Genomic DNA, 23,447 nt, shown 5'->3' with positions numbered 1-23,447 from the left:
TTTTCTGCAGCATGAGGAGAGCCAGCTACTAGGTTGTCTCTATTAGAGGTTCAATCTGAATGAAACACAATGGCCAGAACCCCCCTATGCATGAATGTGGCGTCACTTCTGGTCTGAATGGAGCAAGACTTTACACCAGCTGAGTGTCTAGGCACAGATGTCAGAGTGAAAGGGCTGAGAAGAAAAATACCTGCTGGAACTACAGTTTCTTTTAAGAGCCCTCTGCAATAGGACCGTGTTAGAAAGCAGTTACTGAGGGCCTTGTTTACTTAGATTATTTCACTTGATTTTCACTGTCTGTGCACATTTTGACAGGCTATGAATTTGGCATCCATAATGATTCCACGGCAGAAGGCAAAGCGTAGAGCCCCATGTGTACATGCCCGTGGCGTACAAGCTGAGAATACAAAATATTGACATAATGTCAATATTTGTGGTCATCTGAAGTATCTGACTCCCTTTGCGCAATGCTGTCTTTGAATGCAACTTACCTCCTCTGTACAGGTCTATATGTGTGTAACTATTTGAATTTTCTTCTGTAAGAAAAACCTTGTGTGATACTATGGTTGCTAGAGATAAGCAATGGTTAAGAATGAGAATGAATAAGAGCATCAAAAACCCTGCTTGTGCACTTATAAGGAATTATGTATCTAAAACAAATAAAGCATATTGTTAATGTTACACCACAGGGACCAGTGACAGTATGATCAAATGCAGTAGGTAACCCAAGATCTGAGAAAGGCTGAAAATGCTAACTGAAAAAAGGTTAGAAGTGCAAAACTCAGTTCATTGCCTCCAAGCTTTCATTTTGTCTTGCCCAGGTCTGCTGACAAAGAGCTCTTAATTAAAGCAGGCATCTGCAATATAACTGCACTACTGTCAGTGACCCCGGCCAGCAAGATGCTGAGTCTATCTTCCTCATTTCCTATTGACACTGAAGTGTGAATGAGGGGCCCACATCCATCCAGGGCTCACTTGATGTGTACTTTGGAAAACAGGCCAAAATAGCAGGCAAGGGAAGAGAACAGAGCCAACACATGGAGGGGTTCCTAGTTTATTTGTTGAGGTTATTGATTAAAAACCCTCTGCTTAGCAACACGTTTGAGAAAAGTAATGATAAACTGTTACAAAAGGCCTGTAGCTGTATCATAATCATAGCCTTGCCTTGTCTTTCATGTATCTCTCACTGGCTATGGTGTTTCCATGCAAGTTGCAGCAAAGATTGGAATGAAATCTCTGGCACTGAGTAGAGTATGTTCCGGATTCATAGTGACTTTATGTTTAGTGCTAACCTCTTTGACTATAAAACAGGGAGCACAGATTTATTAGAGTAATCCCTGTGGATTACTCTGCATGGAGAAGAAACTGTGGTTCACTTTTGGGCATGGTTGCCTTCACGTAAATGGGCTTCTGGGAAAAGCTTTCCTCAGGAGAAGAAGAGTACAAGACAAAGCATGTGGAGCAGCACTGACCTTGTCTCTCCCATGGGCAAGGCATTCAGGGTGCCCAAGTTCATGCCAGGTCAGGCCTACCAAAGGCTCTTAATAAATTTTGGATTAAATAAACAAATGCTGAAGCCGTTCTTCACGCTGAAAGGAATGAAGTCTGAGTTGTGGACCTACAGATAGTGCTTAACCAGCTGAAGCCCCTTCTCATCTATAAGCTGCTGTTCCTTGTGACTGAAGTGTGTTTCCTTTGCTGAAGGAAGGGACATGCACCAGGAATTGCATTGATAAGAGCCTGACATATGTCACTACCTGACACCATATGCAGAACACAGCATACTCCCTATGTATGTGAAATGGGAGTGGAGTGAAATGCTCCACTATATGAGAGTACCAGCTGACCTTGCATTAGCAGAGAGGGACCTTGAACTCTTACAGCCTGCAGAAAAGAGTGGATTCACTGAGACAGAAAGATAAAATAAATGCTGTGCTCTTTCAGCACTTCCCTCCATTTGCTTCATATCATAAATATCAATACAGATATAGAAATACAGAGGTAAACAGTTTCTCTGGCTTGTCCTTTCCATATGCATACATTCCTGTTGTGAAAGGCTTTACATAACTTCTAACAGCAGATTACAAAATGATGCCTCGGTTATGGAAGGAAGCCACCAGCCATTACATTGCATTACGGTAATGTAATGGGTCTCTGAGATGAACTATATTTGGAAAGCTTGCTTTTATTGTAAACCTTGTACCCCATCCACCCCGCTGGCATCGATTTCTCTTTCTGTTGTCCAGAGACCATGAAGCCAGAATATAAGTTAGACCTGAACAGAGCCATCGGGTGTTTGGCCCAAAACATAAACCTATGAGGCAAAAGTGTGCTATTTATTTTAAGGGATGCAGTACCAGCAACAGAACATATTCAAACGGATGCTGACGACCGATCTGCTGAAAGGTGAATTTCTCATTAGCCTAGAGCAATCAACTTTGTAATTAATTGCTTCCCACACTTCTCTGCTAAGTAAAGACTGCTCTAATAACAAGTGCTGCCATCATTTAATTTTTTTAACTGAACATAGGGAATAGACAAAAGAAAATCTGTATTTACTTTGTTTTTCTTTCTGTGCAAATGTCACATTGCTTTCACGTTGGCAATGGCTGCAGAAATGCTGATTCAATCACTTATCTACATAATCCCTTCAGATTTTTCTTTTATACGATTGTTGATAATGAAAAGATTTTCTCGTCTGAGAAAAGGAAGGGAAGCAGGCAAGTTCTGTATGTGAATAGGCTGAACTGACATAAAAATACGGTAATTTGCATTAGCAAAAAATTATGGTAAATACCATCTACCCCACCTGCTCTAAGGAACATCCACCCCATGACAATGAATGCCTGTTCAGCTGCAGAGTGCAAACCTATATAGCAACCCTATACAAATTTTTTTACACAGCACAGTAGAGTCCAATGTTATTACCACTTAGTGCATAAAGTTACTTTACAGGGAAAAGGTTTTAAAATACCCTTATACACATGGGAATCAGTGCAGCACAGTAAGGACGAACAGAGATACAGCTTAGTGCATGGCTGGCTACAGAGACGATGCGACGTTGGGAAGGCTCCTGCAGCAGGAAAGGAAAAGCAGAAGCCTGCTTTGCACATACAGTGCCTCAAAATACAAAGCTCTTAATAAGCTATTTTCATCAGATGCCTGAACAGAGAAGATAAGCCCCTGAGGTGGCTCTACCCCACCACCACCTATGGATGATCTGCATGTGCTCTGTCTTTGTTGCAGCCTTGTCTTTTGCTCCCTGCTCCGGCTGTGCCCCAAAGACCCAGGGGGATTTGCTGCTCCCCATGGCTCGCCTCCTCTGTGGCCAGGGTGGGAGCAGGATTGTCGATTGTCCCTCCCCAGAGCCTCACAGGCAGGGCCTCTGACTGATCAAAGGCACTGCCAGCAGCTCTTCGGGGGGGGGGGGGTAGGTGAGCGGGCCTTGATGATGGAGACGTACATGATAGCAGCTACAAAACTGTAAAAAGCTGACTTTTTATGGTGCATGATAGCAAAGCACAGGGTTTAGCTTAGAGAGGCAGCACATAGCTGCAACTCAAAACAAATCTTGTCATTAAAGTGTAGCAGCTCAGCTCCACTAATTTGAAGACAGTTGATGCAGTAAGGACTGAGTTCACAGTGCAGGGAGCAGCTTGCACGCTACTAAAGCTCAGACTCCACAGATGAACCTCTAAGAGCTCTCTTGAAGATGAAACTAATCTTCAGCCTTTCTGGCAGATTAGCTAGCTGAAGAGCAGTTTTTCTCAGAGAAATCATTTAATCATCCTTTTTCGTAAAATCATCCTCTCTTCACATGTTTTAACGTCTGTTTTTTAAACTGTACTTTAACAGGAATGCTTCTGATACTGTTGTGCTGACAAATAAATTTAAAAAACCCTATACAACAAAAACCAAAACCCCAAAAGATAAAACTTTCCAGTATCTTTTGTTTTTAATAATTCATCCAGCAGTTTTGATTACTAAATCATTGCTTAGTGTTTCCTACAGGAAGAATGGACTCATCTTTGAGAAAGAGTAATCTTTGCCTCTAGCTTGCAGCACCAAGAGCTTGTGGCTCACAGGCTTGCTTTTCTTTTTTTGGTGTCCTTGGATTTGAGGAAGCTCCAAGACTGGCCTTTAAGGTCCCAAAGGCCATTCCAACCATCTAAAAAATGTGCAGTTATTACCTGTGTAGTAGAGCTCTTTGAGAGTGTTAGTCTATCAGACTAATAGAAACCCTTTTCTACCATGAGCTCTTCCAAACGCAGCGGTGCTTCTGAAACTGCACATTGTTTACTTCAGCTCAAAACTCCATCTGTGTTCTTCTAAGGATTCAGCATGTTTTTCAAACCAGCAGTCACCTCACCCATTGCAGACTATGAGTGTGGGTGGTGAGGGAGACACAGAGCCACCTTCACGCTTCAGAACACTTCCACTGCAGATACAGTCATTAAACAGACAAGTTTGGCTAAGGCTGAAACCTGATGTATGCTCATTATACTCTGCTGGCAATTTTCCCTGAATTTTAAATAAAGGTGTTTTGTGTTTCCATAGTAACTCAGACTCCTTTACTGAGACGCTTGATGCGGTGTTAGTATTACACAACTATTAAAGTATAATAGCACAATTGAAAAGTACACTATAGCTAAAGGATTAATTTTGTTCCTGTGAAATTACAGACACTAACTGGTGGCTGGGGAAGCAGAGAAGGTACAGAGCAGCTTTTGTTGTTATGTTGCAGTTTAGGGCAGAAAATTGATATAAGGAAGACACAACATATAAAAGAGAGGAGAGGGAATAAATGATCTGAGTCCTGCAGCCTGAAGTTCCTCTATGAAGTGTGTCAGAGAAGCTGAAATAAGCCTGAGTGGTTTCCCTGGTTGGGCTCAAGCACCTGCTTGACCGTGGCTGCTGTGCCAGGGTCATAGTGGATCCAGCCCCAGCGCCAACAGGTGGATTTGGGGTTCACAGAATGGTTTGAGCTGGAAAGGACCTCAAAGCTCATCTAGTTCTGACCCCCAGACACGGACACCTTCCTCTAGACCAGGTTGCTCCAAGCCTGGCCCTGAACACTGCCAGGGATGGGGCAGCCACAGCTTCCCTGGGCACCCTGTGCCAGGGTCTCAGCAACCTCACAGGGAAGAACTTCTTTCTAAGAACAGGACAGAACTTCCTCGGGTTCCTTCCCGAGCCTAGAAGGTTTGTAAACTGCTCGATCTGCAGGTCTCAAGGGACTACAGCTGGAAAGGCTGCTCCCCATCATCGCTGGCTGCCCTCTGACAGAAGGTGAATACCGCTCTTGGGTGGCAACAATTAACAGCCACACTACAAATAGGGAACATTGGTGGATTTTAGTGATGTCTTCTCAAACAGCTGTCTAGAACATGTATTAAGATTTATAGAAATTGCTCTTGCATGTTCAGTTATGGAAAAACTGGATCATCTCAACATGAACGTTTCATTTAGAGTGCTAATTATTGCCACTTTCCAATTTTAACCCATTTCAATGCTTTCTTCTGAAAACCCACCCCACAGAGAGTGAGGAAGCACTGTGTAAAAGGCTCCTCCGCTTACTCTCGCAAGCAACCCGTTGTGCTACTTGGAGGGGATCACCGGCTGAGGCCCGCGGGGCTCAGCAGCGAGTGCGGTGGGGAGACGCCCTTCACGGTCCTGCCCGTAGGCCGAGCGGAACCCGGGCTCTCACCCCGGAACCATCCTGCGGCGCCACCGTTCCCGGGGGGCCGGCAGCGCGGACGGACGCCGCCTCACGTGAGGCCGGCGGAAGGCGGAAGTGATGGCGGCGGGCGATGTGGGGCTGGCGGCGCGGCAGCGATAAGTGGTCGGGGATCGACATGGCGGCCTGCGGCAGGGCCTGGGCTGGCCTCTGCTGGCTGCTGGCGCTGGCTGCGCTGGCGGGGCTGGGCGCCGAGGCAAAGGTGAGCGGCGCGGGAGGGAACGGGTCACAGTGATATTCCCCGCCCTCTCTTCCCGGTACCGGGGCCTTCCCTTTTCCGCCCCGCCGGTCTCGGTGTCGCCCGGTCGTTCCGTCCCTGCCGCTGTCGCTTCGGCCTGCTTTAGGTGGAGGGTGGGCCTGGTGGTTTTGGCCGGGCAGCTGCCCGCTGGGAGCTCGGCGCTTTCCGTGGGGCAGGCGGAGGAGCGGGACCGGGATGCCCTGTGTCACCCTTGTCTGCAACAGCCGTGTAAGTCTGTAGCAATTTATGTAGTTTTGACGTGGTCCCCGGAGCAGCCGTCACCAAAACTACAACCGACGGGCGCGTATTCACTGGAAGGGCCTCGCTGGAGGTGAAGCTGCAGCATTTGTGGCTGTCCGGGCTGTGGTTGGGGTCAGCCCCATGTCTTGCCTCTTCAGCGCGGAGCTCCGCGGTCTGAGCGAGCTCTTCTCGCCGGGCCTGCGGCAGCTCTGTCGGCTCCTGCTGCTTTGCCCGGGTTGAGTGCCCCCAGACACTCTGCTGTTGGTCCTTCTGTGTTAATATTCGGGCTGTAATCTTAGTGACTCAGTGACTGACTGAAAACTTCGTGTCTCCTAAAAGTACAAGTCTTTCCTGTGTCAAAGTACCTGCATGTCTGAACTTTCTCCTGTTTAATGATAATCAGCTCTTGGGGTTTTCTGTGGAGAGACCAGAAGTGATTTGATATATAGTGCAGTCAAGATTTTCCAACTGACCTGTGCCCACTTAGTGTCACACTGACTTGATTGTTCAGTGTGGAGAAAGATTTTCCAACTGACCGATACTTCTTGAGTTGTTATTTTGTAAGGCTGTAAGAAAGTAGCTGGTATTTTAGATAAGCCACGTTTATCCTCTGTCATTTACTCAAATATGTTACTCTGAGTTGGTATGTACTTGAGGATGCTTTCATTCATAGCCTGTTGCTGGACACCTGTGTCCTTTCCATAGGGTTTTCTGTTCCTGTGAAATTTGGGGGAGAAAATAATTCTTTTAGTGTACTACACAAAGTGATCTTTTCCTGAAGTTCAGTTTTCCCAGTACTAATCTAAATATTAATTTTGGATGCTACTTCTTTCTCACTCTTCATAACAGTTAATTCTCCTCACTTCTTTCTGCAGTGCCTATTGCTTCTGCAGGTGTTAATTTGTTTCTCTAAAACTTATACAAGTTTCTGTAATCTTGCACACTTACTACACCCTTATTTGGAATTCCAGTTTTGTACTTGCTTTCTCTACCTCACAATATCCTGCTGCTGTTTGAGACAAGGACTGTAGGTTGTTCTAGTCCCTCTAGTAGTTTTTCTTACAGGGTTATATCTCTTGTGGCCAGGTAGGACAGAGTTATCTGCAGAGGTTTCTTTGCCAGCCTCCATTTGGGGTTAATATTCTTTCATTAATTTTAAGCTCGTCACTGTGTCTGTTATACAGCTGTCTCATAAGTTGAATAGTTAAGTATATCAACATCAGTTGCTTCTGAATGTTGTTTTTCTTAAAGGGTTAGCTTAAACTCCAGGGTTTGTTTTTGTGAAGAATGCATTTGCTATCTAAAACAATAGTGTTACTTGACAAGTTGCTTTCCATGCTTAGTAATTTTAAAGGGTTGTTCTTAAACTTGAAGGGGATCCTGGGTAAGGCTATTCAAAAATACTTGCAAGTAGGTTGTGTTAAATATTTCAGGTATTATGTAAGGAGTGCTTTCTATATCCTTTTACAGTTACTGATGATAATTTGTTCTAAGCATGTTGTTTACTCTGCAGAATTCTGAGGATGTCCGATGTAAATGCATCTGCCCACCCTACAAAGACCATTCGGGCCATATTTACAACAAAAATGTTTCACAGAAAGACTGGTGAGTGTGTGTGGCATAAAAAACTATAATGGATCTTATTGGTAAAAGACTGGTACCATAGTGATTATATGTGAGTCTCCTATAGTAGTACCAAGAGAAATGATATCTCTTTCATAACTTACTGGAACTTTTAAGTACTGGAAGAGCCCAGGCTTGAAGTCCGGAGTTTTAGCCCTGTCTTCTGTTTTTGTTTGCTTGCTTCCATGTTTAGTTATTTATTTAGACTTGAAATTAGAAAAAGGGAAGTGGGTGCTGTAATTTGAATTCGGCGATTTGAAATGACACAAGGGCAAGGGAGCATGGCCATGGAACTAGTGCTCGAGAGTACTGTCTCCTCTTTCTCCACTCTTGAAATGCATACTAGAATTTAGAGACTTGTTTCTGAAGGTTTCTGTTCCTTGGAGTTGCAGTCACAGAGTGCAGTTATATGACATGGCCTGAGCCATCTACCAACACATGTTTTTTCAGAGAGAGGTCTTGCATCTCTGTGCCTCATCAGTGTACTGTATTATATTGTTTAGGCCAGCTATAGCATTTATTGGACTCCAAGCTGAGGACTGATATGCATGGCCAGGGATGAGGGGTTGGAGAAGAAAAGGTGATGATAGTGATTTGCTACATTGGGATAGCTCCCTTGTGTACTTTTACCTTGAGTGTCATTGTCTATGCAAATAATACAAATACAACATCATGTTGTAGACTTGCATTGATGTTGGAAGTGCCCAGATTCTTGGGTCAGCCTATAAAAACGTGACATACTTCTTCATATATTGACTCTTCTCCAGTTACATTCAGAATTCATAAAAGACTTTTCAGTCTGACAAGTAGCAGCAGATTGGCATCCTGATTATGAAAATTTCATGCCCCGGAGGAGGCCCACAAAAATAATTATAGGAATAACATTAGTAATACAGATATGTGTAGTGCTGTGCCTTGATTTATTAAATTAGTTACAGGAGAACTGTGAGAGGTAACACTGTAAATTTCAATCTAAACCAATAAACATAAAATGTACTGTCCAATCAAAATTACTGTTTTTGTTCCACATGATTAACTTAACTATATTACTTCTGCTGTGACAAATTAAGTTGCAGCAGTGAAGCATTCTGGGAGAATTCCAGCTACAGCAAACATTTCAGAGCATTAGTATCACTGGTTTTATTGTTCATTACCACTCTGCAAATGAAAATCGATTTTCATGTTTTTCTAGTGGGTAGTGGGTAGTATGTGCCTTACTAGCAGAAAAGACTCTGTTTTCCTTTAAATCAATATTGGTATGGGTTGAAGGAGAAATTATCTTTCAAGGCTTGACTAAAGTTATTGTGAGAGATCCTGATGGATATAGTATCTCAAAAATTGATTTTCCAATCTTACATCTTGTTTTGTTGAGATAATTTGTTACGTGGGGAACATTTTATGGCTTTGATCTTCTGTTTGACATGTCTTCTTGCTGCTTCTGAAAGGCTTGTTTGCTAGTTTATGTGTAATAAAATTGACAAATTTAGTGCTGTATTTTGGCTGCTGCAGCACTGCAAGTAACTTATTGAATAGAACTGGCTGATATGCACCATCCTTTAGGTATTTGATCAGTTATAGGCCAGTTACCTGTGAGATGAGCCAGATCAATGTTTAGTGTCTTTATGAATTATGTACAGTATAATGGCCACTTACTGCTGGCTTTTCCAGACATAAAATAAAAACTTAATTTTTAATGTTGAACCTATAATGTACATCAAGATGCTCTAGTTCTTCCACTTGGAGTGGTGAGTTCTTTGTCTTCAGATGACAAACAGTGCCTTATGCTAACATCAGTACGGGCTGGGGTGATTTGACACCAATAAAAGCTGTTCATCCTTCTGGAGTTTGCAACTATTTCAGGCAGTCCCTTCCTGATGGACAGTGTGCTAGCAATCACAGTGACGCATAAGCACCTAAAGGGTAAAGAACCCAGTTCAAAAGTGCTGGTGTTGTACTTTGAATATATTGCTGTATATAGAGGCCAGCTTCAGTAGTAGTCATGGATGTGCAGGAGGGAGGACACCCTGTCTACAAGCTGACTGAACTGGAAATCTGTCTGTGCAGAAGCTGCCCGTCTGAGTAGCCTAGCTTGCCTTGGAAGAGCTGCTTCCTTGGTGCTGTTACTGTGGGTGCAAGAGAGAAAGCGGTAATGTAGAGGCAGTTAAGTGGGAAAATCCATTAGAAAGGGGTCAGCTTTTTCTGTTTTCTGTTAAAATTGCCATAGAATTGCAGTCTGAAGAAACACATCATCAAAATTCTAAGGTTCTGATAAATCCTATGCTTCCTAGCATCTTGAAACACTAAACCAGAGGAAAAAAAAAAGCTGGTATTAATATTTGATCTACTTAAGTAACAGACTTACTGCTGTCCTTAAGCTACATACAAGCTTTTTACCATACCTGTGCAGCATATTGATGCAAGCTTTCCATCATACGAACAGAAACTGTATAGATTATAATTTGCATGTATTTTTGATTTTGAAGTTTGAATGGTGCACTCCTCCACAGAGAAGGTAACTTTACTTTCAAATAAATGGGGAAAACAAGCTTTCTACTCTACTCCAGAGACTGTGACTTTACACTTCACACTCAATAGTCCTAGTTATGAAGAAGAAATACAAAGAAAATAGAGATGAGTTGATGGCTGGCCATGTATTGTAATCTAGTCTGGAAGAGTGTTGAATCCTAAACTTCTGTTGTCATTTCAGGGATTTTGTTTCATTACCTGCTTCTGACTGTACTAATATTGAATTAACCAGGATAAAGGTGAAACGTGATTTTTTGTTCTCTCAGTGCTCTGCAGGAGCTCTGGGGTACAAGCTCTGAACAACCAACCCGAGTCAGCAAAAAGACCAAAATTACATAAGTTATTGGTGAGAGCAATTGTCTCATGGCAGCTGGACTTCAGTGCTATGATACTGAGTGCCCATATGGTTGTCAACCATGCGTTTTGGCACAGGACCGACTTACATTTATAATCTTTTAAGCCTCAATGTCTAACTTGTTATGGCAAGAAAAGAGAACTTCTGTTCATGAACACCAAAGAGAGGTTAATCTCTTTTTGTATACTGGAATGATAGAGTAAGGCTCTTTTGAGTATGATGAATAAAGAATTGTATAGTTGGAGTTTACTTTCTTCCATGATGACAGTGTCAAATGATGTATTCAGGCTGGGATTCAAATCGTTGGACTTCTTATGCTAACAGCTTTAAAGCTTTCACTGAAAAAGGAAAGCATTGTACTTAGAAAGGTCTTAAAACTTGTTTAGCAGATTGTCAATAGCTGAATTTTTTGTTTAAGTAGAATAATTGTGGAGTAGTGATTTATTTGTTTATTTTAAATCTTGAGTGCCTGTAATTTAGAACAGCTGATCTTAAGCAGAGGTGGCTTCTCTGCTCATTCAGCTGGGGTCTGCAGGCATAGTAGAACAGGTTAGCTAAAACCGGCTCAAAAGTGACCTGGCACTTTGTCTATCTTCAGTGACTGTCTTCATGTGGTTGAGCCTATGCCTGTCCCTGGACCTGATGTAGAAGCGTACTGTTTACGTTGTGAATGCAAATATGAAGAGAGAAGCTCTGTCACAATTAAGGTAAATGATGTAATTTTGTTGGCATGAGTTAAATACTTCAACCAATTAGTAAATATGTCTGTCTTTTAGATAAATACTCTTCTTAAAGGGAAAATGCTTCTGAAGTGCCCTAAGATGTAACTTTTTTTCATTATGGTTGCTCACAAATTATCTTGAGTAGTAACAACAGCATCAAGCTATGGCTGAAAGAGCGGGCATGAGATCCTTTATTGAAGATTCCCATTTTTGAGATTAGGTTTTATACCTTGCTGAAATTCAGAGTGTTCTAGGCCATATTTTTCAAGCTTTGGACTTCGTTTTCGTTACCATTTTTGGAAGGCCTCTCATTATTCAGCTGTCTCACTCGCTTACTATAAGTTTTCTGTGTACACTGGCAAACTAAAAAGAGCAAAATTGTTAGTGTTTGCCCTAACTGGTTTCTGTATTCTTGTATTTTATATATCTTATATATCTTATGCGTATTTTATATTCTTATATTATATAGCTAATATATATTTTTGTCCTGTTGGAGCCATTGAGCCCTAAGCTTGTGTGAATAGATTGTGCAGTCTATCTTTTCTTTTGTAACACAGGCTCCTATTTTTGGTCTTGTAGAAATTTGTTATTTCTTTTTCCCTTCCCATTTTTCTTAGTGACTGTTTGAATGCAGATTTGTGCTAGAGAATGGAGAACATGCAGGAACCCCCAAATTTGTCATCCCAGGTTAATGGCTAAACTGAACAGTTGTGTTGTTGAGGTGAGATTTACAATACCAGGTTGTTTTAAGAGGGGATGGCATAATATCATAAGATTTGTAGCAAGGCCTCACTAAGAGAAACTGTTTCAAGCCATAATTTGTCTGGCTCTTTTAATATCCGGTCATAGTTTGGTGTTTTTTTTCCATTCGTGGGTTTTAAGTCATCTGGTGACACTTCCAAAACCAACAGGCTCATCACAAGCTTGGCATGTACTTTTGGTCCTTGCTTCCTGCTGAGAGATTGTGAGGGCCGTGTCGCAATTCTGACTGTGCTTGCCTTGTGTAGGTTACAATCATCATATACCTGTCTATTTTGGGCCTACTTCTTCTGTACATGGTATACCTTACACTGGTGGAACCTATACTGAAAAGACGTCTATTTGGACATTCACAGCTCATACAAAGTGATGAAGATATTGGGGTGAGTTCACCAGAGTGCTTGTGTACTTAAGTTAACATAAAGATTGGGGTGGTTAGTTGTTAAATAAATACTTGGGATGAGCAGCTTTTTTTGTGCAAGCAGTGTAAATGGTTTTCCTGAAGGGAGAGGAACTGAAGGCTGTGTGATGACTTCTGTGAAGCCACTCTTTCAGTTTTCACTGGCCTAGAAAGTGGTAAGATTAGGACTCCATCAGTTATCCCAACTAGACAAAGATTATTTTCTCAGAGAAAAAGCAGAGTAGGAATGAAGGTAAGCTATGTAGGAAGTACAACTTCTTAAGTATTATTGATCCATGCAGTCATACTAGTGACTTTTATGCAGGTTGCTTATGGCTTAGATTTCTCTCTATAAAAGGAGGTAGAACGATTGCACCTGCTATTGATCCAGTTTGAATGTGTTCATGATGAAATTTAAGGAGAAATTATTATAATGAAGTAAAATAATGACAGATGCTGAAATAATGTCTTAATGTTACTGCTAGGAACCAGAATGCGACAGGATGTTCCAACAGATGTGAACAACCTTTCTGGGGCAGGAAAAGGGAAGCAGAACTTTAATGACTTAGCTTCCTGTCATTACTGGCCTTCCCAGTTTCCAACACAGTGTTTTTGACTTGTAATAAAAATGGAATAAAATTGTCTTCATTCGTTACAAGAAGGGGTAATGAGACCATATGAAACTGTGTTGGAAAGAGGGAAACACTTAAGTAACTGGTCAGTGTGGATAAGGAATACTGGTTGGTAGGAGTAGGTCATTTTGTATTGAAGTGGGACTTCGAATAGTGTTAAAAATATGAACTATGGCTTTGCGTCTAATGAATCTGTGTGTATCTGAACCTGATGAATCTGCATGCCTGGGAGAGTATTGCCATAAAATACCATTAGGAAGGTTTTCTACAATGGCATCTGAGTTGGTGATGAAGTGTCAGTGCTGGTGATGAAGCCTATAGGGATGCTGGGGAGGGACTCTTCATTAGGGGCCATAGTGATAGGACAAGGGGTAATGGATTAAAACTTAAACCGGGGAAGTTTAGACTGGATATAAGGAGGAAATTCTTTCCTGTTAGGGTGGTGAGGCACTGGAATAGGTTGTCCAGGGAGGTTGTGAATGATCCATCCCTGGCAGTGTTCAAGGCCAGGTTGGACGAGGCCTTGGGTGATACAGTTTAGTGCGAGGTGTCCCTGCCCCTGGCATTGGGGTTGGAACTTGATGATCTTAAGGTCCTTTCCAACCAATAACTATTCTATGATTCTGTGAACCATACAAACTGATAAAACAGTTCTGAAGTCTCAGCATCAGTGTACTTTCAGTATTGAGCCCTCAAGCATCACTGCTTTTACTGATAAAGTATCCTTTGGGTGTGGTGTAACCTTAGAAAGAATTTTTGAAACCAAAACCAGCATATGAAATGGGAAGATTGCTGTCTGCTGAACCAGCAATGAGCACTTTATTACTGTTGAAGTAAATGAGAGCTAGTCAGAAAGACTTAAAACTTTTATTAGTGTCTTACAATAAAATTGTTAATAATATTTTCATGGCTCCTTCAAATAACTAGGAAGTTAATAGGAGGAGAAAAATATGGTTATTCTTGGTGAAACAAAGTTATGATGGCAAGACTTAAAATCTTTTGAAATGTCTTGTAGTTTTCATTGCCTGTTTTGGTGGCTTCATAGATCTGAAGGTATCAAAACTGATAAATGCTATGGTAGGTTATGCTGTGTATCTGTAGTTTTTAATGTGAATTGAGCTCAGCTTCTCCAGGTTGTTTCTGGTTTTGGAGTGACAGCCGTCACTGCTAAGTAAACAGCATATTCTGAGTTAACATAAACTGAGTATATGCTAATAAAGCATATACTTTAGTTCTACTGTCTTTCATCAACAGTAGCCACATCAGCCATTTTGACTTACAAAGGCGTTCTGTTCTGTTGAGGGAGCATACTAAGTAATCAAAATCAAGCATAATAATAGCTTTTATCAGCTGTGTCTTCTTTATTTACCTTGATTTCATAACAGAAATGTGGGATTGTTAGCCAAGTTTGAGCTAACATTGTCTGAAGTTGAAGGTTCTTTAAACAGAGGTATACTATTGCTATTATGCCCCACTATTTCTGCACTTCCTTATGTATTATATTACATGGAGACACATTCCAGATGTCTTTGTATTGACATCTTAAGATTTCCCAGTCACTTCTAAGAGGATATAGGGGTTTTGGTTTTGTTGGTGTGTTGTTTTTGTTTTTTGGGTTTTTTTTAAAGGAGGGATTTGAATGACCCTTTTTCTGTCTGCATTCTTACAGCAGATTGAGCAGATTACTACTTGAATAACATGAATTTGTATGCTGTACCTTTTTTTTTATACCTTATTTATACCTTATTTTATACTTTATTTATTATATTAATACCTCCAAATCTGGGTTAGAATCTTCTGATAGTAGGTAGAAAAGTGAAATAAGTCCTGTGGCAGAACTCAGGTTAACTGCAGAATGAATTTACCTAAAAATTTGTATCTGTTTTAACCAATTTGTGTTTTACTGTAACTGTTATGTGACCCTTGTTACTGTGGCTAGTGGAGTCACTGTTGCTTTTATCTACAGTAGTGCTCAGAACAAAAGGTACTTCACAAGTCCTTGCTCTAGTTTATGTTGGTCCTTTCCTGTTTATTCTCCTTCTGTGACAGTGAATGTGAAATAATTTAAGGACCGTCGTGAATTATCCCCGTCTTTTCCTTCCCTCTTGCAAGTCCTTGGGGTACTGATCTTTAGCACACTTTCTATGCATCAATTTTGTTGCTGGATTTCAAGCCAGTATGTTTGCTCTTTTTCATTGCCCATTAATGGCAGTAGCAACCGATGAATGTAAGCTGCTTCCACAGACCTCTTTTCTCTTAAATTCTTTTTCCCCTTGTCTACATAGAAATTGACAGGACCCAGCCTTTTGAGCCGAGATTATTGTTTATCAGGGAAGCCAGCACCGTGTAGGTTGTCTTGTGCTTTCACTCCCATTATCTATTTTATGGCAGAAATGTGTTGCTATCATGATTTTGTTTCCCTGTGAATTAAATGATTTGCCATCTGTTACCTGCCTGTTCTAGGTATATCCAACTATGAGACTACAGCTCTGTGGTTCAGGGATTCTTTCTTGTTATCTGTGAGCATGTTTCTTAGCCCAGTGAGGTTCATGTGTGGCTTTGGGGCTTGTAGGCATCACTTCAATGGGTATCATTAATGATAATCTCTGTACTATTAAGAAATATCATTGAGGTACTCTACACAGTACAAATTTATTTACAAATAAAGTATCCATTGATGTAAATATATTCAAAAGTGTTCTGGGGAAAAAAGTGTATACATGCACAGAAGTCAGTTATTTAATATGGGACATAATTACGTTCTTTTTCATTATGCATTGTATATATGATACTTTCTGACATAGATTTAGCAATGTGAAATTTGTCCAAAACAGTTTGATAGCCAAATAAGCTCAGTTCTAACTCTTACTGTTTATAACCTGGTTATATTTACTACAAGAAAATAAAGCTTTGCAGGTTAGAAAACAGAGTAAATATTAAACAAACACTCAGTTATTGTTGAGCTCTGACACTTAAACAGCTGTATTGACACTGTGCTTTTAGACAGCTCAGTACAATAGGTTTAGTTTGGTAAACATCAGAGTGTGTTGGTTTTATATAGAAGCTGTGTATAAACATCTTGAACTGCCATCAGTAAATGGCCAAGAGCTGGCAGAGAACTGACTCTTAATTCAGCTTTCAAGTGGAGTGCATTCAGGACAAGAACAGGAGACTCCTCATTCCTGGGTGTGTTCTAGGCTTCTGTCTCACCAGCTGCTAATGGATGCAAGACTGTGGTTCTGATCTTGCAGCTCACTGTGGGGTCTGTGGGCAGCAGATGATTGTTTGACAGTACTATGAAGTTTGGTTTATTTGGGAAACCTGTGGAAGTTACTTTGGATGAGAAACTGCAGTATAGTTCTAACTATTCAAGAACTTGCTGGGTCATTATTACTGGCAGCTTGTTGAAACACCTTGTTTACTTAAAAAAACAAACCAAAACAACCCCCACCTCCTTTTGAATGTAACTACAAAGACGACTAATGTAATTGCTCAGTGGAATGGTTGAGATCTAAACTAATGATTTTTGCATTCCAGGATCACCAGCCTTTTGCAAATGCACACGATGTGCTGGCTCGTTCTCGAAGCCGCGCCAATGTGTTGAACAAAGTGGAGTATGCTCAGCAGCGTTGGAAGCTACAGGTCCAAGAGCAACGCAAATCCGTCTTTGACCGTCATGTTGTGCTGAGTTAATTGTGTCTCACTAAAATAACTCCAGGGAAGTAAAGTGAACTGATTGAAAGAGCTGACTCATGTCTTCCTGATCCTGCCAATTCAGAAGGGTTTTCTTGAATGGTTCATTATTGATTAAAAAAAAAGTATTTGAACTTTGAAGGAATGTACTGGAGTGGAAGCAATTTTAAAAGATTAACCAAAAGCTAAGATCTTTACATTTTAAATGGCTTTTACTAACAAAACTGAAAAGAAAATAAACCTTGAGATATCTTGGGTTGCCACTGTGGTATCTTATTTACAGTTGTGATTTATGGTGTTTTTAACTGTATATTTCTCTCTACTATTTATGTGGTTAAAAAGTACCTGGGAACACAGTCATTACTTGCAAATCACTAACCACTTTACGTAAAGACCTTTTGTAAATACACTTGGATTTTCTGCTGACTTATGCTAGGTACGGGAAATCTGAATCTTGCCGTGTAGAATCTTTTCATATCAGAGGATGAAATCCTAATTGGCTGTATTCATCATTTGGTTCCTTGCACTCGTACTTTCAAGATGCTTGTATGTCAAGTGATGTTTGCAGATTTAAGGTGAAAGTTAAAGGGACACTGAGTCTTCAAGCTGCATACTTAATGTACTGTGATGTAGATAAACTCAAATGCAGTGCATATAAAGACAGTGTTGGCATTTTGTTCTATTTTGCTTTAATAGCTTAATATATTGTATGTGTATATCTCTTTAAAAAAGAAAAAGATCTTTTCCTTTAGATGGGTAAAGTCTCAGGAGTTAGTATATGATGAAGTATTTATTATAAAAATCTTCCTGCATTTGTCTGGATTGATGATGTAAGGCACATACTTTCTCTAGCACCTGTCATCTTGGGAGTTAGGTGTATTTTTTGTATCTATGATTCTGTACTTACCTCTCAAGAGGTATACGGTTGCTAGATGACTTTCATATATCCCCTTTGGAATGTAACAATTAAAGATAAAACTGATTTTTGAAAACTGGATGTACACTATCTGTATGTCATCTTTTTTTCTCCCTCATTAACCTGCATGTAAAATCCATCTATAAAAGCACTTCTCTGAAAACGCATCAGAGTAGAAATACCACTTGGTCAGTGCTTAGGCAAAGGAAGGATGGGCTCACCAAATTGCTAATTGAAAAAGGTTTTTAATCCCTTACTCAAATTTAGCTCTACATATGGAGTTACTTTATTGTCTTGTGCATTTGTCAGCTCCGGTGCGGAAGGGAAAGAACTGTATGTTAGGTGCGGTTTTGGTTTGCTTAGTCCATAGCTTGTGGGACAGAATAGCATGGGAAGTGAACTGCACCAGCTATACCTGTACACATGGTCTCCCACATTTGGAGTGAAAACACAGTTTCCCCATGGTAACATTTGCATTGACTGAAGCTCCTTGCAGATACAGAGCTTTATTCTTTTGTCAGTCCTGTAGTCATCCAAAAACTGAGTTAATCGTGGGGATTAAATCCAAGCTTGGGTTCAACATCCCACACTGGTAAGTTAATAATCTATTCTGATGGTGATGTACCTAGGGTCCCCTAAAGAAAAATAATGTAACTTGTGTATTTAATACATGCCTCTAGCAGTTCTAGTAAATGTTCTACCTTGTGGCTGCCTTTCTGATGAGGTCTGAAGCTGGCATGGAAAGGAGAATGCAGAATGCGGCCTTGCTGTGGGCCCACACAAGGGCAGCTGAATCAGAATACTTTCTTTGATGGCTGACAGTCCCAAGAAGACAAGACTGGGTATATGTAGCTCTCTTGGTAGTAGATCAAGTGTTTAAGCTAAGCTGGTTTGGTTTGGTTTTTTGTGTGTGTGGTTTTAGTATGAGTGACAGAAGGGTCAAATAATGAAATAGTGTAAAGTGTCAGGTAATCCTGTAAAATGTGGGAGTTCTGAAGTGGGGTGTCCTACTTCCTTGCACCTGTACAGTTGGACAGCTCTATACTGGTACATGTTGCATCTATATACCTATGCCTGTCTTTGATTGTCCGGATAGATTGCTCCATAATGTTTAAGCAAAACTTCAAAACATTTGTTTTGGTGCTGATTTCTCACTGTTTTCAAATCTTGTCTTGAGAACCTCCATAAATTCTTTATTGGGGACTTTTTATATGGTGTTATACTTAACACTAATGGAATTTCCCAAAATTATAGGTATAATGAAGATTAAATTTGAAGCTATTAAGCTAACTAATATGTGTTCTCACTTCTAACCTGGAAGCAAACCCATTACAAGTTTCTTCTAAATCAATGCTGATTTTCTGTGTTTGAAACGAAGCTATGAAAATTAGTTTACTTATGCCTTGATGTAAATACTTAAATTCAAACCGACTGTTTATATTCAGACGTCAAAGTATGAAATGCTAATAAATTAAAGCACTGCTTTAGTTCACTGTAACAGAATACATACAGGAAGTAAACAAAGTACATTCCTGTAATCTGGTTGCGTTCAATACAGTTTTAGAATTTTTAGGCCTTGTTGCCAAGTTTTGTTGCCATCATAGCTGTGGTGTGGTTGGAAAAGCCAAACCAGAAATGAGCAGATCTAACTGTAAGCTACTTTGCATGTTGTCAATTGACTATAAATTGCAGCAGTTATTGACTCTAGCTACATAATCCAGGTAAGAGACTTGTGTATTGCTGTATCTAGCAACAGATCTTCATTGAATATCAATGTTTTTGTAAATCACTTCTACTAGCTATTCAGTAAGAGTGCTGCTTTAGTTTTTTAATGAATCATGTTCAGTGTGATCTCTTATTAAATAAGGTGTAAGAAAATGGGATATTAACTTCTCTTTTGAATGTTGTTCAGATATTTTCAGGTATTATTCATCAGTCTTAAAATAGCACGTCTTGTTTCCTTGGATTTTACTTTCATCTGAAGATTGGTGAGTCTCTAGTCTAGAAGGTAAATGATCCTAAGACTTCTTGCAGGTAATAAGGCAGCAAATAACTGTTTAATATTGTTACGCAGCAGAAGTGTCAGTACTAAACAACAAATACTGCAAGTATCTCTTTTTGAGATGTTGAGATTACCAAATGTTGGCTTTGGTTTCTTGTTCTATATGATATTTTGCTATAAAGTTGGGGGTTTTGTTGCTATGTAACAGGCCCTTTTCCTCAGACTGTTTTTGAGTTGTTAGGAGTAGAAAGTTTTTAGACAATAACCCGACCTGTATAATTAGAAAATGGAAAGATGACTGTCTAGTATTTTTATTTTATAATGAGTATATATTCACCTCTGATTTTCTGCATGTGTATTAATTTAAAATGTGTGCTTGTTTGTGCCTACCTACAGATGTACCTGTTTAAGATAAGGCATGTGACTTTGTCTTTTGCCTAATTGCATACTATAAATGAATTCTGAACTCATAGAATTTGTTGTGAGATCTATGTATATTAGAAAAAGAGGCAAAGCTGAATACAGAGGCATTTTGATAGAATGTGTTGTGAGGGTAGGTCCATACTGAGTAAAAATTCCCTTTGTTTTAGACATGGTTGGTATGAAGTCATTAGAAAATGTTAAAATATCCCCATATCCTGTGAAGGATTAAGGGAATCCCATTTATGTTGTGGATCTACAGTTGGAACATTTGAAGCTTTGCAAGGTTTTTGTGAGAATGGAGTGTAGCTTCTAGTAACCTAGTTAAATGTTCATGTGTGTTTCCATTTTAAGGGTGTAGCATAACCTAAGTGTTTTAGACAGCAATGTGTAGATGTGGAAATGGGTGGTAAGAGCATTTTTTGATAGATGCTATGTAGGCAAGTGTTGCTTGTAGTATGTGAGGATGGATCACAGAAATTCTTTAAAAGTCAGCTAGGTATTAAAAATGTATTTTTAGGTAGCTATCAAGTAGCAATCATTAGTTATGCTGATAGTTAGCTGTTGGAATAACGATATTGGGAAGGCACTATAATGTAGCTTCCTGTAAGACTGCAAGTTTATATTTCTGATAAATACATCAGGGTGATTTGAGTAGTTACACTTGCTGTAATGCTGCTCTAAAGAGAGGGTACATGGTTTTAGTAGGCTAGTCTGAGTTACAGGTTTCTAATGGTGCCTAAATGACTTTATAACTGGAAATATTAGGACATGCATTTTTTCTTTTAATAAATTATTTCATAATCCTTTATCAGTGGGATTGTATTTGGCATTTCCTATCTGTTTAATCTGCAGGTGAGCACAGAAGGAGCATAAGGACCTAAGGGGATGTTAGGTTTAGCAGAAATTCGTCTTCTAAACTTTTTGTAAGCTTCTTTGTGGAATGGATGTAATACCTGACAAACATAGAATTAAGACTGAGATCCATTCTCTGCACAGGTTTTCTATCTATAGAGAGAAAAAATAATTCTTTTTGAAGACTTTTTGGTATGGATAGGGAGTCTGTCACTGGAAATGTAATTTTCTTCAAGGAGAAGGGGCTTGAGAGAATGCCTCAGATATTGGCCTGCTTTGTTTATTGTCTGTAGAGATGAAAGTTTTGGTAGATTTTGAGACGCTAAACCCATGTGGAGTACATAGAAGTAGATTCTCTTTATTTCTGTAGCTGAAGTGGGAGTGTTTGCTGTTTCCTTTAGGAAGCGTTGGTGGCTTTTTCTTTAAATCTATTGTGAATTATTTTAATCAGTGATTAAAATAATTACTTGCATTTTCTTGTGTTTTTAAATGAGACATTGTCTGCTCTATGTAAGTCTTCCAATACCACTCTGAAGTGTCACAAATGCATTAAAAGTCTCTACTGGAAAATGCCAGTAATGCCAAATGTTGGTACGTCCAGGTGAGGTTTTCCCTACTGCTCGGTATGTGTTGTTTAAACTGTTATGTAATTATGCATTTCCAGGTTAAATGCAGAACCTGACGGATGGCAGAAGCTACTGTAACATCATGGACAAGCTGTCCATCTGTTCTGAGACTCAGCACGTACAGCTGGCTAGGTCTTTTTGTGCTGACCCAGTGCTCACATTTCACATGTGCCCAGAAACACCAAGCCAGGTCACTTGCTCTGAAGATTTGCCATTCCTTCCTTTCATGTCTGAGCATCTCATCATGGAGAATTTCTACAGTGAGCCCTATGCCTTTCCCTACCAAATGCCCCATTCCAATTACCGCAGAAGTGAGTACTCCTATGGGACAGCATTCATCAGAAAGAGGAATGAGAGGGAAAGGCAGAGGGTTAAATGTGTCAATGAAGGCTATGCTAAACTGAGGCATCACCTACCCAAGGAATACTTGGAGAAACGCCTCAGCAAAGTAGAGACACTCCGTGCTGCTATAAAATACATTAGCTATCTGCAGTCCGTTCTGTACAGTGATTCTGTGGTGGCAGAAAAAAGTGTCATGGAGCCAAGCACCTGTAGCAATTAACAAACAAAACCAGATTTCAAAGACTATCTGAACCATTCCAAACCAAGCAAAAGGTATCCTGTCTGGGAACCTACTGTATTATTAATGATGTGCATGTTCCTGGTGCATCTTAGAAGTAGATCATAGTGCGAGTCAGTATAGGCCTGCACAAAAGAATTTTACTTATGAAGAAAGTAACTACATTTAGATATGAAAAAGACAGCTGAAGAAGTCTGATGTGAATGGCCTAAGTTAGTTAATTTATGGAAATCACAAAGCATTTATAAAGTTGTCACCAAACCAAGCATGTAATAACCTGTACATGTGGAGTGACTGTGTGTGTCATCTCATCACAACCTGCACACTTGAAAATAAAATCTGTCTGCTGATGGGACTGAGATTCCTCTTGTTTTCTGTAATGTGACTGGTTTACTCTCACAGGTACTTTCTTAAAAACTTTTTGGCCTAATTGCCAGTGTTTCTCTTAAAAGGTCTTTTTAAAGCTTCCTAGGGATGTTGTTAGGTGCCAGCAGAAAGGATAACTTAGTTTAAAAGGGGGGAAATAAAGAGGGTAGCAGCTTTATGAAGCATGTTACTGAACATAGAGCATAATTAATGTCGTGCAAGTGTTGTTCTTATTAATGAATGCTTTAATTCCATTATGAACTGTTCTGTAGCCTTGTTTCTATTAAAAATTGGATATTTCTTCAGCTCTTAGTGCTGTTAAGGATTACTAGGACTACTCATACAATACACAGTATAAGGATAGTTGGCAAGGGAGAATTGCCTTGGGCACAGGGTGTGTGTGTGGGAATAATCCTGCAACAGAAAATTTTGTGGACTTTTACTGATAATGGTTGAGGTCTGGGGTGGTCTTCCCTGACCAGCCAGTCTGTTTCCCTGTACTACTGATGGTTTCAGCTAAATGGTATGGAATAGATTTGTGGGAAGAGAGTTTAGCTCTTAACTGGCAGAATGTTCTTAATATTTGCTGTATGTAAGGGTATTCTGCTATTGATCCTCTGCTGACAGCATGAGAGCAAGTCTGTGGCTGCAGCAGAATGTAGAGAAAATGGTTACAGGCTTCCTAAGTGCTGTATCCTTGTCCCTAATTGCAGTCACCCCCTCTGTTATCTTGTTTTTATAGCAAAATGAAATCAAG

The 23,447-nt window shown here is 40.1% G+C and overlaps 3 protein-coding genes across 3 annotated transcripts in view; all 3 read left to right on the top strand.

Moving 5' to 3' along the window:
- Positions 1 to 895: 895 nt before the first annotated feature.
- Positions 896 to 23,447, top strand: part of RPL27A (ribosomal protein L27a) — a 224,431-nt gene continuing 201,879 nt past the window's right edge. Inside the window, exon 1 of the mRNA XM_061380182.1 lies at positions 896 to 904. Coding sequence (XP_061236166.1) covers positions 901 to 904 — 4 coding nt within the window. The 5' untranslated portion in view covers positions 896 to 900. The remainder of the gene's footprint in view (positions 905 to 23,447) is intronic.
- On the top strand, positions 5,750 to 17,922 carry TMEM9B (TMEM9 domain family member B). The gene is made up of 5 exons (XM_061342528.1): positions 5,750 to 5,939; positions 7,729 to 7,820; positions 11,318 to 11,426; positions 12,449 to 12,583; positions 16,770 to 17,922. The coding sequence occupies exons 1-5, from the start codon at positions 5,811 to 5,813 to the stop codon at positions 16,923 to 16,925; spliced, it is 621 nt and encodes a 206-aa protein (XP_061198512.1). The 5' UTR covers positions 5,750 to 5,810; the 3' UTR covers positions 16,926 to 17,922.
- ASCL3 (achaete-scute family bHLH transcription factor 3) lies at positions 21,280 to 23,431 on the top strand. The gene has a single exon (XM_061342529.1). It carries the CDS (start codon positions 21,788 to 21,790, stop codon positions 22,304 to 22,306), a length of 519 nt encoding a protein of 172 aa, XP_061198513.1. The 5' UTR covers positions 21,280 to 21,787; the 3' UTR covers positions 22,307 to 23,431.

Source organism: Neopsephotus bourkii, unplaced genomic scaffold (assembly GCF_033783945.1).
Source record: "Neopsephotus bourkii isolate Nb327-2 ecotype Australia unplaced genomic scaffold, CSIRO-AGI_Nbou_v1 NB_1792, whole genome shotgun sequence".
Lineage (NCBI taxonomy): Eukaryota > Metazoa > Chordata > Aves > Psittaciformes > Psittacidae > Neopsephotus > Neopsephotus bourkii.
The sequence above is the reverse complement of the archived record's forward strand: the minus strand, read 5'-3'. Positions and strand labels throughout refer to the sequence as shown.